The sequence below is a fragment of the Oryctolagus cuniculus genome, chromosome 6 (assembly GCF_051225735.1).
Source record: "Oryctolagus cuniculus isolate XC-2025 breed Fujian yellow rabbit chromosome 6, ASM5122573v1, whole genome shotgun sequence".
NCBI lineage: Eukaryota > Metazoa > Chordata > Mammalia > Lagomorpha > Leporidae > Oryctolagus > Oryctolagus cuniculus.
The window spans coordinates 39,279,562-39,296,814 of NC_142872.1; the positions used below are offsets into that span (position 1 = coordinate 39,279,562).

Sequence of the window (17,253 nt, forward strand, 5' to 3'; positions counted from 1 at the left end):
CACTATTCAAATTCCAATGTCATTTTCACAGAAATAGAAAAAGCTATCCCAAATTCATTCGAAATCAGAAAATGTTAAGCACAAAGTACAAAGTTGAAGACATCACACTACCTGATTTCGAACTGTTAAAATGCTGGAGAAATTAAAACAGCATGAGGCTAGCATTAAAAACAGAGACATTAACCACTGGAACAGGCTGGAGAGGCCAGAAATGAACCTATGTGTTTATGGTCAGCTGACTGGTGAAAAGGCTGCTAGGGACACACAATGGAGGACAGTTCTTGCAACACAAAATCATATTGGGGAAACTGGATATCCACCTACAGAAGAATGAAATTTATTTATTTATTTGAAAGGGAGTAGGGAAGAGAGAGAGAGTCTTTCATGTGCTAGTTCACTCCGCAGAAGGCTGCAACAGTCAGGTCTAGTGTAGGCTGAAGACAGGAGCCAGGAATTCCGTGTTACATCCAGGTCTCCCGCATGGCTGGCAGGGACTCAACACTTGGCCCATCTTCCACTGCCTTCCCAAGGGCTTTAGCAGCCAACTGGATTGGAGGTGGAGCATCTGAGACTTGACATAGGATGCCAGCCCCTGCTGGTTTCTTTCTGGTTCTTAATGATCATTGAGCTACAAGAAGAATCATTGCAAAAGGGAAAGTGCAGCACCTAGAAAGCATTTGAGAATTCAAATAATCCAGGAAAAGATGATGATGGCTTGGACTAGGGAGGTGGCACTGGTGTCACCAAAGTTGGATTGCACCTGTTAACTCTACATGATTAGTTCTTTGAGTCCTCATAGCTGTCTATGAACACACACCCATATGTTGCTCCTTTGTAGGTGAAGCCATATAAAGAGTAGGGATGTTCAACAGCATGATCACGAGAGAATATAATTCTGATGGACAGCAACTCATTGCCTAGCTCCCATGGTAATCATCCCAATAGCATGACAGTTCCAAAATACAGCTTTGTAAACCAGAATGTCCTCACTCTCCAGAAGCCCGTCCTATCACATCTGAAAAGGAGGATGAGCGAGTCCCTGAGAGGCGACATCGTTCTCAGCAGTTTTTCTCTGACCCCTACTCAGATCTTCATCACTGCTGTCACTCACCTGAGCATTCAGAGTCCACAAACTGATGAAAGGTGAGGAAGGCTTAGAATAATGCATTTCCTTTTTTCCAGATTTCTCCCTTGCTCCTCCTGAATTGTATCCATCTCTGCAAGGAAATACATTGCTTTTGCTTATTAAATATTTGGTCTATTGAAGCCAGCCTATCCAATAGTCATTGATATGACAATATTACATATACAGGTGCAACTGTTCATTTGAAGATTAAGGGACCACCACAAATAGGTGTCGTGGAACTATTGTTACACTGTGTATCCAGGCTTGAGCTCGTCACTGTAATGCCATAGTCCGTGGTCCTCACCCTACTGCCAAGCCAATTCTCATTTCCTCGTCTGGTCCCCATCAACTTCATTTTCTTTTATATTTTGGTTCACTTATTTCATATAGATTTTCCCATTTCTCTACTGCTTTTGTGTGTTGGTTTGTTTGCCATGGTTTGCAGATGAGTTGAGTTTGTCTCCCAAGGGTTTGTAAGCTGAGAGCTTGGTCCTCGTGCAACAGTGTTAACAGGTGTGATCTTCTAGGTCAGAGGTCCTTAGGGGCATGTGCTCAGAAAGGAGTAAAAAAATTCTCATGGGGCTGCTGAGTTAGTTCTTGTGAGAGGACTGTTACATAGGAAAAGCCTGGCCACCTTGCAGACTCTTTGTGCCCCTGCCTGGTGGTGGGATTTGTCTGTTTCTGTCTCTATCAACTCCTGCCATTGTAGTGCCCTCCTCTATGACAAGTAAGTCAAGGGAGCCCTCATGGGAGCAGGTGTCATGCTTTTTTGCCAACTCCAAAACTGTGAGCTAAATAAACCTCTTCTCTTTTTAAGTACCCAGGTATTTTACCATAGTAACAAAAATAGACTGATTCATGTTGCTATTTTCAAAACAACTGAGTATTCCTAGCCTGAAAATTTCATAGCCAAAATGTTTTAAACACTGGGATGGCATAAGAAGTAGAAAATTCCACACCTGATCTCACATGATGGGTTGCAGTCAAAACATAGCTACACTACAAATGCTGTACAAAACTACTTTAGCCTGTGTGCATAATGTGTATATGAAACATAAGTCGAATTTGCCTTTAGGCATGGTTCCCATTCCTAAGCTGGTTCATCGTGTACACAGAAATATTCGCAAATCCAAACCCCAAACCCATTGGTCCAAGCATTTTGATAAAGGATACTCAATTTCTTTGCAAAATACTTAGCAGGTATGATGTTGGAAAAATGAGAACTGTCATAGGTTCTAATCAGAAAGGAAATAAGTCATATGCATAACCTGTATAACCCTACTGTTATGGATGGCACATTTGTTTTCCCAAAATATGCATGTCAATAACCTATCCACTAATGGGATCATATTAGGAGGTGGGGCTTTTGGAACATAATTAAACTGGGTGATGAGAATGGGGCCCTAGTGATGAAAGTGATGTCCTTATAATAAAATGGAGCAGAGAAGAGACTCTCTCTGAACCCATGACCAAGGACATAGATAGGAAAAATGCCTTCCCATGGACCCGGCCATGTTGGCAACTACATCTCCCACTTTGAGTCTCCGGAAGTGTGACAAACACATTTATGCTGTTTAGTCCACCCACTCTATGAGGTACGGCAGCCTGAACTAAGGAACCACCACTCAAAGTGAGTCACAACCACTTCATCTGGTGTTTCTTGCAGCCTTTCCAGCCCAGGTACTGTTTATTTCATTTTGAGGAAAACAAGATGATGGAGGTTATCATTAAAAACATAACACTAACAACAATCAATTTGAAGCATTCCATGTTTATTGAGAGTATCACATATCAATAGCAGATACTTTTTTTTTAAATAATTATGAGGGCTAAGTTATTGAGCTATACAATATACAAAGAGCATTCTGTATATTCACCCTTCACACCACTCATAAGAAGTAGGCATTTTTTTTTTAAAAAAAGGATTTATTTACTTTAGAGGCAGCGTTAAAGACACAGAGAGGGAGAAGCAGAGAGATCGATCTTCCATACATTGGTTCACTACTCAAATGTCCACATGGCTGGAGCTTCTTCCAAACTTCTTCTTGGGGGCAGGGGTCCAAGCACGTGGGCCAAATTCTACTGCTTTCCCAGGCCATTAGCAGAGAGCTGCATTGGAAGAGGAGCAGCCAGGACAAGACCCAGTGCCCATATGGGATGACAGCACCGCAGGCAGAGGCTTAACCTACTAAGCCACAATGCCGGCCCCAGCAAGTATCTTCTATCAGGCATTTCTTCAGCATCTATTGGTATCACAAGGGGATTATAGGGCTTTCTTACCATCCTGACAATAAAAAGCCATGAAACTATAATAAGTCGGAGATTTCCTCTCTCCTATCAGCACAGACTTATAAATTTTTTTAGTTACTTTTCGGAGAAGGAGTCTGATGAAATAGATTTCTTATGATTTTATCAAAGTTGTGATTTTTATGGTGATACAATTTCTTGCTGTTTTGCTCTTAAGAGTGGCATAAACCAAAATGGGTTGTCCCAAGGACAGCCCTGACTGGGGGAGCATGGAGACAGAGGTTTCCTCCTTTGTCAGCTGGGACACAAGGAGGTGACACTAAAATGCGTGAAACAGAAGAAACTGTTTCCCCAGGAATCAGAGGTTAGAAACCCAGAGATGACATTGACAGGAAGTACAGCAGTAGCATGGAGCTCTACTAGTGGGTGGGAACCAAGGGTAAGTAAGTGGACCTGTGGGGCCAGCATTTGCTAAGGACCACAGGTGCTATACCTCAGGCTTTCCCATGGGAGCTGGGGTTTGGCTGCTTTAAGACGGTGAGAAGAGGAAGCTCACCTATGTTGACTCTGCTGTTGACCAACAAGCTTTATCATGGTCAGCAGCTGCGAATTTGGATCAGTCAGATGCAGGAAAGTCAGGCTGCATCACAAACAACCATGCAGAAAGAAGATGTTATCACTATGTTGAAGGGAATGGGGTACAACTGGGTTTCAAAGAGCTTATGTCAGGAAGAAAAATGGTTGTCAAGTTCACAGCTACATTAAAGGAGGTAAAATCATCTGATGTGGTGGTTCATTGGAAGTGGATGCATGCTATTTAGCTCTCTGACCATATTCAAAAATATCCCATTCCCATGGTACATCTAAAAGGGACATGCAATCATTATGTATGAGTTGCTGCCTGGATGGCAAGAGCACTCAGTAGATGGGTTGCCAACAAGCATTGTACTACATTATTCTACAAATTAGAATTTCAACATGCAGATGATTTTTGTCTATTGGGAAGTCAACTGGTTTCTGGAATATGACTTTTTTTTTTTGACAGAAAGAGTGAAGAGTGAGAGAGAGAGACAGAGAGAAAGGTCTTCCTTTGCCATTGGTTCACCCTCCAATGGCCACCGCGGCCAGCGCGCTGCGGCCGGCGCACCGCGCTGATCCTATGGCAGGAGCCAGGTGCTTATCCTGGTCTCCCATGGGGTGCAGGGCCCAAGCACTTGGGCCATCCTCCACTGCACTCCCTGGCCACAGCAGAGAGCTGGCCTGGAAGAGGGGCAACCGGGACAGAATCCGGAGCCCCGACCGGGACTAGAACCCGGTGTGCCGGCACCACAAGGCGGAGGATTTGCCTATTGAGCCGTGGCACCTGCCTGGACTATGACTTCTTAAGGAGAACTTTAGCATCACTGGTCACTATGTCAAGGAAATGAAATTGCAGGTAGAAGACTTTCATAAAGTAAAGACCTGCAGCAAGAGGAGGGAAAGCAACTGAACTTGAAATCTCCAAGAATTTCAAAGCCATTTCCCCTGTTGTTTCTTCTTTTTCAGTGTCAAACAAATAGGGAGACTTAATGATGGCTTTGAGTTCTTCCACAGGCACTTGCAAATGCTTAGCCAGACTCTGCAGAGATGTGTCATCTACTCCAAAGTGGAATTGATATTGATGTAGGGAGGCCTTCAGCTTCTTCACATCATTGTCCTTTATGATGCCCACTGCAGGAACAATTGCCGAAATTCCAGCCTTGAAGGCTTCTAGCCAGACAATCTGCTTTAGGGAGTCCCTCTTTCTATCAATGGCTGCCTCAGTAATGTTGGGCAGGGAAAGCGTGAATGCGTGGCGCTTCTGAGCAGGGAGATCCTTTAGTAGGGTTTCCATCAGGATTGGGAAATCAAACTCAGACAAATTTTTGTTAGAAATTAAGAAGATTTGTGTTTCAATATTATTATCCTTAAATTCCTTCAGAGATTTGTTTCGAATCTCTTCTAAGACCTTGTCTCTTACGTAGGTAGTTGGTTTAAATTCCTGTTCATTTTGTAAATCCAGGTCCACCTTGGTTCTCACAAAGTAGAAGTTCTTCTTCATAGCTTTTATAACTTTGGCCAGGTCTAGGTCATTTTTCTTGAAGCGTGTTGCAGAAACAATAATGAAGAAGTCGTACTCACCAAACTTGACTTTCTCCAGATAATCTTTCGGCTGGAAATTAGTGGTTCCGATGCCAGGCAAGTCCCATATTGTCACGTTGGGAAATTTCGGGTGTTTGTATGGCGTTCTCATTATGGTTGTCTCCTCTACCCCAGTGGGAGCCGCATCTTCTTCTTCGTGTCCCACCCCTCTCAGGGAGTTCACCAAACTGGACTTCCCGGATCCCGACTCCCCCGTCACAGCAATATTCAGTGGGATCTTGTCAATATTTTCTAATATACCACTGATTATGGAATGTGCGCCTTGAATGTCTCCTCTGCTCAGGCGTGACTTGATTGAAAGGATGGTTTCCTGAGAGAGGATTTTTCTTTCCTCCCTGAAGTTCCTAATATAGTCTTTAAAGCTGGAGTCCAGATCTTGGCATTCTTTGCTAAGCTCAGCTGAGAAACTTGCACCCATGACTGTGAGCAAATAAAAGACCTACAAGAAAGGAAGGAGAGGAGAGCCAATGAGGTTGATGTGCTAGAGCATCTTTGTGCTTTTCTTCTAACAAAGTGGTGTGGCCTCAGAGTTGTCTCCCTCAGTCATGTCCTGACCCAGATGAATTTCCATATATCTCTCCTTTCTCTTAAATTGCTATTGAGATTTTAAAACTCAGAGTTAGGGAGAATAATATAATAAACCCATGAGTTGTTAACCAACTTCAACAACCATCAAAATATGGGTAATTGTATTTCCTCAAACCCTACAGGATTACTATAAAACAAATCCAAGACATCCTCTATCATTCCACGCAAACAGCCTTCAGTGTGTTTCTTGAAAATTATAATGAACCAAGATGGCGGAGTAGTGAGGACGTGCACTGATAGTCCAGGAAAAGACAGTTTAATAAAAATGGAGTTACTGTAGTTTCAGGGAAAGGCTCGGGGGGGAGGGTTTCAGAGGAAACTCTTTTGGATCTAGTGGATGTGACACGGACAACCTACGGGGAGAGCAAGGACACCCACGGCTCTGGAGCCCAACCGTGGAGTCTACGCATCTGCGCTGGAAGGGTAGGTGAGGCAAACCCTCAGTATCCGAGACATTGGCGGGGAAATGGCAGATAGAGCCTAGAGGGAATGAGGCTTGAAGCCCCACTGGGGAAAGTTCACCATGCTAACTAGAGGAAAGAGGAAAAAAAAAGGGGGGGGGTGGTACGGACGAGTTTCTCTCTCTCTGCCCACCTCGCAAAGGTGAGCAAGATAAAGAGCAGGTGCCATTTTGTACATACGTAAAAGCTGTGCGACCTCAGAGCTGCACCTGCCCTCAGTCAAACAGAAAAACCTGACTCTGGAGGGGTGAAATAACAGGAGGTTAGGACCTAGTGAATGTGTGGAGCTAATGAACTGAGACTGTGAAAAAACAGACGGTGGGTGAGAGAACTCAGAGTTCACATGAGTACTCTCCAGAGATGCTACAAGTCGGTAACCTTGGCAGCCCAGTGGGAGACTGCAGGAGAATTTGAGCCCACACTGAGGGCAGAAGAGATTCTTTGTGTGGTAGTTGGGAAAGAGCAGACCAATGAAATACCCACAGGAGCCAGAGATCGGAAGCTGACTACCTTCAATTCCACTCAGCTGTGCGGAATTAATTCCCTTCTGAATCAAAGAGAAAGAGAGAGAGAGAGAGAGAGACAGACTTACCATGCCTAACCTGAGTGTGTCACCTTTGGCACACCTTTTCTCTGGCTACACCCATCTCAAGCCTTTAAGGCTCCTCCAAAAGCAGACAGTCCACTTAATACAGTCATAGTATAACAAGAAAAAAAACCACAGCAAGGGATGAAGAATCCAAAGAATATCTCCACAATGCCAAGCAACAAACGCAGAAACCGAGGAAATAAGAACAAGGAAGACATTATGATGCTCCCAGATGAACAAGACACCCCAAGCTAAGATTATGAAGATGATGAGATGGAAGAAATGCAAGATATGGATTTCAAAAAATTTATGATAAGAACATTTAGAAGTTTTCAAAAACAAATTCTTAAACTACAGAAATCCTTACTGGACAGGATAGAAAATCTCTCTTGTGAAAATGAAATCTTAAGGAGGAATCAAAATGAAACGCAGAAACTAGTAGAACAGGAAAGTGTGATAGTGAAGAGAAATCAAAATGAAATGAAGAACTCAATAGATCAAATGACAAACACATTAGAGAGCCTTAAAAATAGAGTCAGTGAAGCAGAAGAGAGAATATTGGAATTAGAAGACAGAGCACTGGGAAGTATACAGTCAAACCAAAGAAAAGAAGAGGAAATTAGAAATCTAAAAAATATTGTTGGGAATCTACAGGATACTATTAAAAAAACCAATATTCAGGTTCTAGGAGTTCCTGAAGGCATGGAGAGGGAGAAAGGATTAGAAGGCCTTTTTAGTGAGATACTAGCAGGGAACTTTCTGGGTTTGGAGAAGGACAGAGACATCCTAGTACAGGAAGCTCATAGAACCCCTAGTAAACATGACCAAAAGAGATCCTCACCACGACATGTTGTAATCAAACTCACCACAGTGAAACATAAAGAAAAGATTCTAAAATGTGCAAGAGAGAAACGTCAGATTACTCTCAGAGGATCTCCAATGAGACTCACAGCAGACTTCTCATCAGAAACCCTACAAGACTAGGAGGGAGTGGCGAGACATAGCCCAGGCCCTAAGAGAGAAAAATTGCCAGCCCAGAATATTATATCCTGGAAAGCTCTCCTTTGTGAATGAAGGTGAAATAAAGACCTTTCATAGCAAACAGAAATTGAAAGACTTTGTCGCCACTTGTCCAGCCCTGCAAAAGATGCTTAAAGATGTGTTACACACAGAAACACGGTCATCAATATGAAAGAAGGTAAAGGAAGGAAACCTCACAGCAAAAGATCACAGGAAGTTCAAAGCATATATTAGAAAATATCTTTGGGAAAATGGCAGGGCAAAGTTACTACTTATCAATAGTCACATTGAACGTTAATGGCCTCAACTCTCCAGTTAAAAGGCACAGATTGGCTGAATGGGTTAAGGAACAAAACCCATCTATTTGCTACTTACAAGAAACACATCTTTCCAACAAAGATGCATGCAGACTGAAAGTGAAAGGCTGGAAAAAGATATACCATCCCAACAGAAATGAAAAAGAGCGGGCGTAGCCATCTTAATATCAGACAAAATAAACTTTAACACAAAAACTGTTAAGAGAGACAAAGAGGGGCAATATATAATGATTAAGGGATCAATTCAACAGAAAGATATAATGATTGTCAATGTATATGCACCTAATTACAGGGCACTGGTTTATTTAAGATATGTTAAGGGACTCAAAGGGAGACTTAGACCCCAATACAATAGTACTGGGGGACTTCAATACTCCACTCTCAGAAATAGACAGATCGGCCGGTGCTGCGGCGCACTAGGCTAATCCTCTGCCTTGCGGCGCCGGCACACCGGGTTCTAGTCCCGGTTGGGGTGCTGGATTCTGTCCCAGTTGCCCCTCTTCCAGGCCAGCTCTCTACTGTGGCCAGGGAGTGCAGTGGAGGACGGCCCAAGTGCTTGGGCCCTGCACCCCATGGGAGACCAGGAGAAGTACCTGGCTCTTGCCATCAGATCAGTGCGGTGCACTGGCTGCAGAGCGCCGGCACGGCGGCCATTGGAGGGTGAACCAACGGCAAAGGAAGACCTTTCTCTCTGTCTCTCTCTCACTGTCCACTCTGCCTGTCAAAAAATAAAAAATGAAAAAAAAAAAAAAAGAAATAGATCAACTGGAAAGAAGATCAACAAGGATACAGTAGATTTAAATGACACTACAACCCAAATGGATCTAACAGATATATACAGAACTTTTCATCCTACACATAAAGAATTTACATTCTTCTCAGCAGTACATGGAACCTTCTCTAGGATTGACCACATACTAGGCCATAAAGCAAGTCTCAACAAATTCAAAAGAATTAGAATCATACGATGCAGCTTCTCAGACCATAGGGGAATGAATTGGAAATTAGCAATTCAAGAATCCCTAGAACATATGCAAACACATGGAGACTTAACAACATGCTCCTGAATGAACACTGGGTCATAGAAGAAATCAAAAGAGAAATAAAAAACTTTCTGGAAGTAAATGAGGATAACAGCACAACATATCAAAACTTAGGGGATACAGCAAAAGCAGTGTTAAAAGGAAAGTTTATAGCAATAGGGGCCTACATCAAGAAATTGGAAAGGCACCAAATAGATGAGTTTTCAATGCATCTCAAGGATCTAGAAAAACTGCTGCAAACCAGATCCAAATCCAGTAGGAGAAGAGAAATAATTAAAATCAGAGAAGAAATCAATAGGATTGAATAAAAAAATTACAAAAAATCAGCCAAACGAGGAGCTGGTTTTTTGAAAAAATAAACAAAATTGACATCCCATTGGCCCAACTAACTAAAAAAAGAAAAGACCCAAATCAATAAAATCAGAGATGAAAAAGGATACGTAACAACAGACACCACAGAAATAAAAAGAATCATCAGAAATTACTACAAGGACTTGTATGCCAGCAAACAGGGAAATCTCAGAAATGGACAGATTCCTGGACACATGCAACCTGCCTAAATTGAACCAGGAAGACATAGAAAACCTAAACAGACCCATAACTGAGACAGAAATTGAAACAGTAATAAAGGCCCTCCCAACAAAGAAAAGCCCAGGACTGGATGGATTCACTGCTGAATTCTACCAGACATTTAAAAAAGAACTAACTCCAATTCTTCTCAAACTATTCAGAACAATATAGAGAGAGGGAATCCTCCCAGATTCTTTCTATGAAGCCAGCATCACCTTAATTCCTAAGCCAGAGAAAGATGCAGCATTGAAAGAAAATTACAGACAAATATCCCTGATGAACATAGATGCAAAAATCCTCAATAAAATTCTGGCCAATAGAATGCAACAACACATCAGAAAGATCATCCACCCAGTGGATAAATCCCCAAGTGGGATTTATCCCTGGTATGCAGGGATGATTCAATGTTCGCAAATCAATCAATGTGATACACCACATTAACAAACTGCAGAACTCAAACCATATGATTATCTCAATAGACACAGAGAAAGCATTTGATAAAATACAATACCCTTTCATGATGAAAACCCTAAGCAAACTGGGTATAGAAGTAACATTCCTCAATATAATAAAAGCAATTTACGAAAAACCCACGGCCAGCATCCTATTGAATGGGGAAAAGTTGGAAGCATTTCCACTGAGATCTGGTACCAGACAGGGATGTCCACTCTCACCACTGCTATTCAATATAGTTCTGGAAGTTTTAGCCAGAGCTATTAGGCAAGAAAAAGAAATTAAAGGGATACAAATTGGGAAGGAAGAAGTCAAACTATCCCTCTTTGCAGATGATATGATTCTTTACTTAGGGGATCCAAAAAACTCTATAAGAGACTACTGGACCTCATAGAAGAGTTCGGCAAAGTAGCAGGATATAAAATCAGTGCACAAAAATCAACAGCCTTTGTATACACAGGCAATGCCACGGCTGAGAAAGAACTGCTAAGATCAATCCCATTCACAATAGCCACAAAAACAATCAAATACCTTGGAATAAACTTAACCAAGGATGTTAAAGATCTCTACAATGAGAATTACAAAATCTTAAAGAAAGAAATAGAAGAGGATACCAAGAAATGGAAAAATCTTCCATGCTCATGGATTGGAAGAATCAATATCATCAAAATGTCCATTCTCCCAAAAGCAATTTATAGATTCAATGTAATACCAATCAAAATACTGAAGACATTCTTCTCAGATCTGGAAAAAATGATGCTGAAATTCATATGGAGACACAGGTGACCTCGAATAGCTAAAGCAATCTTGTACAACAATACAAAGCCAGAGGCTAACATACACGTGGGTACAGGGGCTCAGATTTCAGGGCATGCTACAGGGCAGTTGTAGTCAAAACAGCATGGTACTGGTACAGAAATAGATGGATAGACCAATGGAACAGAATAGAAACACCAGAAATCAATCCAAACATCTACAGCCAACTTATATTTGATCAAGTATCCAAAACCAATCCCTGGAATAAGGACAGTCTATTCAACAAATGGTGTTGGGAAAACTGGATTTCCACGTGCAGAAGCATGAAGCAAGACCCCTACCTTTCACTTTACACAAAAATTCACTCAACATGGATTAAAGACCTAAATCTATGACCCAACACCATCAAATTATTAGAGAACATTGGAGAAACCCTGCAAGATATAGGCACAGGCAAAGACTTCTTGGAAAAGACCCTGGAAGCACAGGCAGTCAAAGCCAAAATTAACATTTGGGATTGCATCAAATTGAGAAGTTTCTGTACTGCAAAAGAAACAGTCAGGAGAGTGAAGAGGCAACCGACAGAATGGGAAAAAATATTTGTAAACTATGCAACCGATAAAGGATTAATAACCAGAATCTACAAAGAGATCAAAAAACTCCACGACAACAAAACAAACAACCCACTTAAGAGATGGGCCAAGCACCTCAATAGACATTTTGCAAAAGAGGAAATCCAAATGGCCAACAGACACATGAAAAAATGTTCAGGATCACTAGCAATCAGGGAAATGCAAATCACAACCACAATGAGGTTTCACCTCACCTCGGTTAGAATGGCTCGCATACAGAAATCTACCAACAACAGATGCTGGTGAGGATGTGGGGAAAATGGGACAGTAACCCAGTGTTGGAGGGAATGCAAACTGGTAAAGACACTATGGAAGTCAGTCTGGAGATTCCTCAGAAACCTGAATATAACCCTACCATTCAACCCAGCCATCCCACTCCTTGGAATTTACCCAAAGGAAATTAACTTGGCAAACAAAAAAGCAGTCTGCACCTTAATGTTTATTGCAGCTCAGTTCACAATAGCTAAGACTTGGAATCAACCCAAATGCCCATCAACAGTAGACTGGATAAAGAAATTATGGGACATGTACTCTATAGAATACTATATAGCAGTAAAAAACAATGAAATTTGGTCATTTGCAACAAAATGGAGGTATCTGGAAAACATCATGCTGAGTGAAATAAGGCAGTCCCAGAGGGAAAATATTGTATGTTCTGCCTGATCCATGACAACTAACCGAGCACCAAAAAGGAAAACTGGTGAAGTGAAATGGACACTATGAGAAACAGTGACTTGATCAGCCCTTGTCCTGTCTGTTGATGTACAATTTAATACTTTATCCCTTTTAGTATTTTTTTTTTAGTTCTACTTAATACTATTGGTTGAACTCTGTAATTAACACACAATTATTCTTAGGTGTTTAAATGTAACTGAAAAGTGATCTCTGTTAAATATAAGAGTGGCAATAAGAGAGGGAGGAGATGTACAATTTGGGACATGCTCAAGCTGACTTGCCCCAAATGGTGGAGTTAGAAATGTGCCAGGGCATTCCAACAGGATCCCATCAAGGTTGCATATACCAGTGCCATCTCACTAGTCCAAGTGATCAATTTCAGTTCACAATTGATCACACTGATAGGTCTAAGAGTCAAAGGGATCACATAAACAAGACTAGTGTCTGCTAATACTAACTGATAGAATAAAAAAGGAAGCGAATGATCCAACATGGGAAGCGGGATACACAGCAGACTCATAGAATGGCAAATGTCCTAAACAGCACTCTGGCCTCAGAATCAGCCCTTAAGGCATTCAGATCTGGCTGAAGAACCCATGAGAGTATTTTAGGCATAGAAAGACAAGACACTCTGGCAAAACAAACAAACAAACAAAAAACAAAAACAAAAACAAAACCTAAATGAAAGATCTCTGAGAGTGAGATCCCAGTAGAAAGAACCCCATCAAAGAAGGAGGTACCTTTCTCTGAAGGGAGGAGAGAACTTCCACTTTGACTATGGCCCTGTCGAAATAAGATCAAAGTCGGTGAGCTCAGGGGGCTTCCATAGCCTTGGCAACTCATGACTAGAGCCTGGGGAGATTGATAACGCCTTAAACAAGAGTGTCAATTTATTAAGTCAACAACAGGAGTCATTGTGCACTTACTCCTCATGTAGGATCTCTGTCCTTAATGTGTAGTTCAGTGTGAATTAGTACTATGACTAGTGCTGAAACAGTATTTTACACTTTGTGTTCTGTGTGGGTGTAAACTGATGAAATCTTTACTTGATATATACTAAATTGATCTACTGTATATAAAGATAATTGAAAATGAATCTTGATGTGAATGGAATGAGAGAGGAGCGGGAGATGGGAGAGGTGCGGGTGGGAGGGATCATGGGGGGGGAAGCCATTGTAATCCATTAACTGTACTTTGGAAATTTATATTTACTAAATAAAAGTTAAAAAAATAAAAAAGAAATTATAATGAACCTATTGCAGTGTTTATCACAAAAATATAATTGATAACTGTCATCATACATAACCTGTGTCACAAACAGCAAAACAAAACAAAAAGAAAAATCAACAAAATCAGGGACTTTAACTTATACGTTTAGAATGTGGCAAATATTTTCTGAGAAGAGAATATCTGAAGCTTTCCTGGCCCTGTCTTTATCCCAACTACTCATCTCTGCTTCAAAGCTGCCGTAGGCCACACACACACACACACACACACACTATTGATGGGGCTTGTTCCAGAAAACTGGAACACTGGAAATAAAACCAAAGAAGCTACCACTCTAACCTCTCTGTGTGATGGCTCTTTCTTTCAACAGCTTTATTGAGATATCATTGACTTATAAATATTGTATGTATTTCAGGTACACAATTGGATGTTTGATACATGAACACTGTGTTCAATGAGAATGACAATCAGTTAATTAGCATACCTATCACCTCTACATAGTTAATGTGTGTGTGTAGTGAGGTGATTTAAGATTTATCTTCTAGCAAATTTCAAACATACAATACAGTCTTGCTAATGATCATAATCATGATGTATATTAGATTTCCAGAATTTATTCATCTTGCAAAAAGATTACTTTGTATCCTTTGTATCATTTGGATCTGCTCAGACCTCCTGAATGCAGTGAGAGGAAGCAGGACAAGGAGGAGGCAGGTGCTCTTTGATGATTCTTTTCAGGAAATGAAGATCAGAACTCCCTGTCTTGATGACCTAAAGCCTCAGTTTGTTGGGTTTAGAAGGCAGCATGGTCATCCAAGGCTGCATGGCATTTCAACTTAGAGTCAATCTTACAAAGCCGGTCGTGAGGAGGTGCTCACTCCCAGGAGTTTACTGCGTGGACCCAGAACTCACTCGGCACAGTGAGAGCCAAGGTTCTCTCTGCTGTCTTAGGAGACTGGAGAAGGATCATTGAAATGCCTTGTGTGGGAGAGACACAGAGAATCACCTAACAGCAGAAACTTCTGTACGATGGCTCTCTCTAGGGTTATTCTTCCAGTTTGCTTCCCTGTACGTCCTTGGAGCCGATAGCTGGGAGAAGGAGAGTGGGATCCAGGAAAGGGGGAAAGTAGAGTTTTGAACTGACAGTTTTTTTTTAAATTAAGATTTGAAAGGCAGAATTAGAGCGACAGAGAGGGATCTTCCATCCTCTGGTTGACTCCCTAAATATCTACATTGGGAGGGCTGGGCCAGACTGGAGGCAGGAGTCTGGAACCTCATCTGGGTCTCCCAGTGGCTGTCAGAGGCTTAAGTACTTGGGCCTCATTCTGATTCTCCCTAGCAAATCAGCAGGGGAGCTGGATCTTAGGTGGAGCACCTAGGACTTGAACCGATGCTCACATGGCAACGTATGCACCACAATGCTAGCACCTGAACTGGAGTTTCTAAGCCCCACTAAGTGAGGCAGAGTTGATAGTGACTGTGGTAAAAATTGTTCTAAGAAAGAATGACAGATCAGATGCCAAACACTGGTGCTTGCTCATTCAAGACCATGACACAAAGCCCCATGAATTTATAGCACTTGTAGGGTTTCAGGTTTTAAACAGGTAATACCTCAAGTGAGGAAGCATTTTGATTTCTGCAAACCTTTGTGAACATGTGCTTGGACACGTGGAAACGCCAAGAGCTGAGAATGCTCTTTCGTCCACTGACACTCTGATTCTAACTACACAGGATATAGGACTTTGAAAAGTTAAGTGTGAAAAAATTTTCACTTTAATTTTTACTTTCACCCGGTTAAGAATTATTTCCATTTAATCTGCCTTCATAAAAATACTTGGAGGGGCAGACACTGTGGCATAGCAGATAAAGCTGTGGCCTGCAGTGCCACCATCCCACATGGGCACTGATTCGAGTCCTGGCTGCTCCACTTCCAATCTAGCTCTCTGCTATGGCCTCGGAAAGGAGAAGACGTCCCAAGTCCTTGGGCCCCAGCATCTGCAGGTGAGAACCAGAAAAAGCTCCTGGCTACTGGCTTCGGATCAGTGCAGCTCTGGCCATTGCAGCCAAGGGGAGTAAACCAGCAGATAGAAGACTTCTCTCTGCCTCTCTGTAACTCCACCTTTCAAATAAATAAATCAATCTTTTAAAATAATTTTATTTAGTAAATAAAAATTTGGAATGCAGTTTCCAAGAGGAACAATGATTTTGACCTAGAATCCTACTGATATGCACCAGTGGATTATAAATCCAGATGAGCTGAAAATTGGTGTCCAAGTTGTCAATATTTTTTACACGCTTATGAGGAGGTGTTTACATAAATCAGAGATATAACTTGGAAGATACTCAGTTTAACTATTGAAGGGAAAGAAACAATGACATCATAAGCTAAGCCTCAACAATTAGAAAGAAGCAAAGAAGATGCCAGAAATAAGACCTAACACAAACTTAATTTGAAGAAATATAAGCAGTTTCAGCTCACCAATTATAGTATAAATAACCAACAAGATTAAAGTTAGGCAATAATAATGTGCCTGAAAGATACCTATTTTTAAAAGAACAAAATGGAAAATCTGTAAGCTGAGGAAAGAAAGGGTTAAGCTTGGTTGTTTGCTGGTCTCTCACCTCAGAATGCCTGGGTGTGAGTACCCACTCTGGCTACCAACTCCAGCTCTCCGTTAAGATGCACCCTTGGGGGCAGCAGGCAATGGGTTCAAGTACTTTGGTCCCTGAAACACACATGGGAGATCTGGATTGAGCTCCTAGTTACTGACCTCAGCCCAGCCTGGTCCTGGCTGTTGGAAAGTGATCCACTGGAAAGGCTCTCTCTGTCTCTCTCTCCTTCTCAGAAAAATTATGAGAATAAAGAAAAACACAATATTATAAGAAAGAAAGAAAACATAAAATCAGGAATATTTGTTCATTGGTATCCAAGTAGGCACATCCTGCATGGTTACTCTCACTTACCCCAGGAGACTAGGAATCAGTGCACTGTCTCTGGCAGCACAGAATGGCAGACATGAGCAGTTTCCATCAGCTGAGGAGATGATCAGTGAAAGCGAGAGGATGCCTCCAAAGGATAAAATGAACAAGCAGGAAGGAAAAAATGCCAATAGCTCACTGCACTAGACAGTCTTCTGAGGTGGGCTCCAACCATCCCTGCTTCCCAGTTTGCTGGACTGTTCAATTCCCTCCCTCCAGAGGTGGCCAGAGCTGCACCTGGCATCTCACTAACAGAACAGGGCCAAGGGGAAGGCGTGTGCCCCTCTTGCTTTCTGAACTGCAGCCTCCCTCCTGTTTCTGGGCCATGCTCTTACCTCAGGACTTTTGCACTTACTTACCGCTCCAATTCCTGAACTTTTGGTTCTTGA

The 17,253-nt window shown here is 41.8% G+C and overlaps 1 protein-coding gene across 5 annotated transcripts in view; it reads right to left on the minus strand.

The window, feature by feature from the left end:
• Positions 1-2,881: 2,881 nt before the first annotated feature.
• Positions 2,882-17,253, minus strand: part of LOC149126115 (interferon-inducible GTPase 1-like) — a 90,097-nt gene continuing 75,725 nt past the window's right edge. For 3 of the 5 annotated variants that reach the window (XM_051843543.3, XM_089336095.1, XM_089336096.1), the window contains one exon: positions 2,882-5,993. In XM_051843543.3, coding sequence (XP_051699503.3) covers positions 4,746-5,972 — 1,227 coding nt within the window. In that variant the 5' untranslated portion in view covers positions 5,973-5,993 and the 3' untranslated portion in view covers positions 2,882-4,745. Of the gene's footprint in view, positions 5,994-16,507; positions 16,612-16,656; positions 16,724-16,849; positions 16,953-17,253 lie in introns of all 5 variants that reach the window. The other 2 variants (XM_051843540.3, XM_089336097.1) reach the window with 2 other exon arrangements.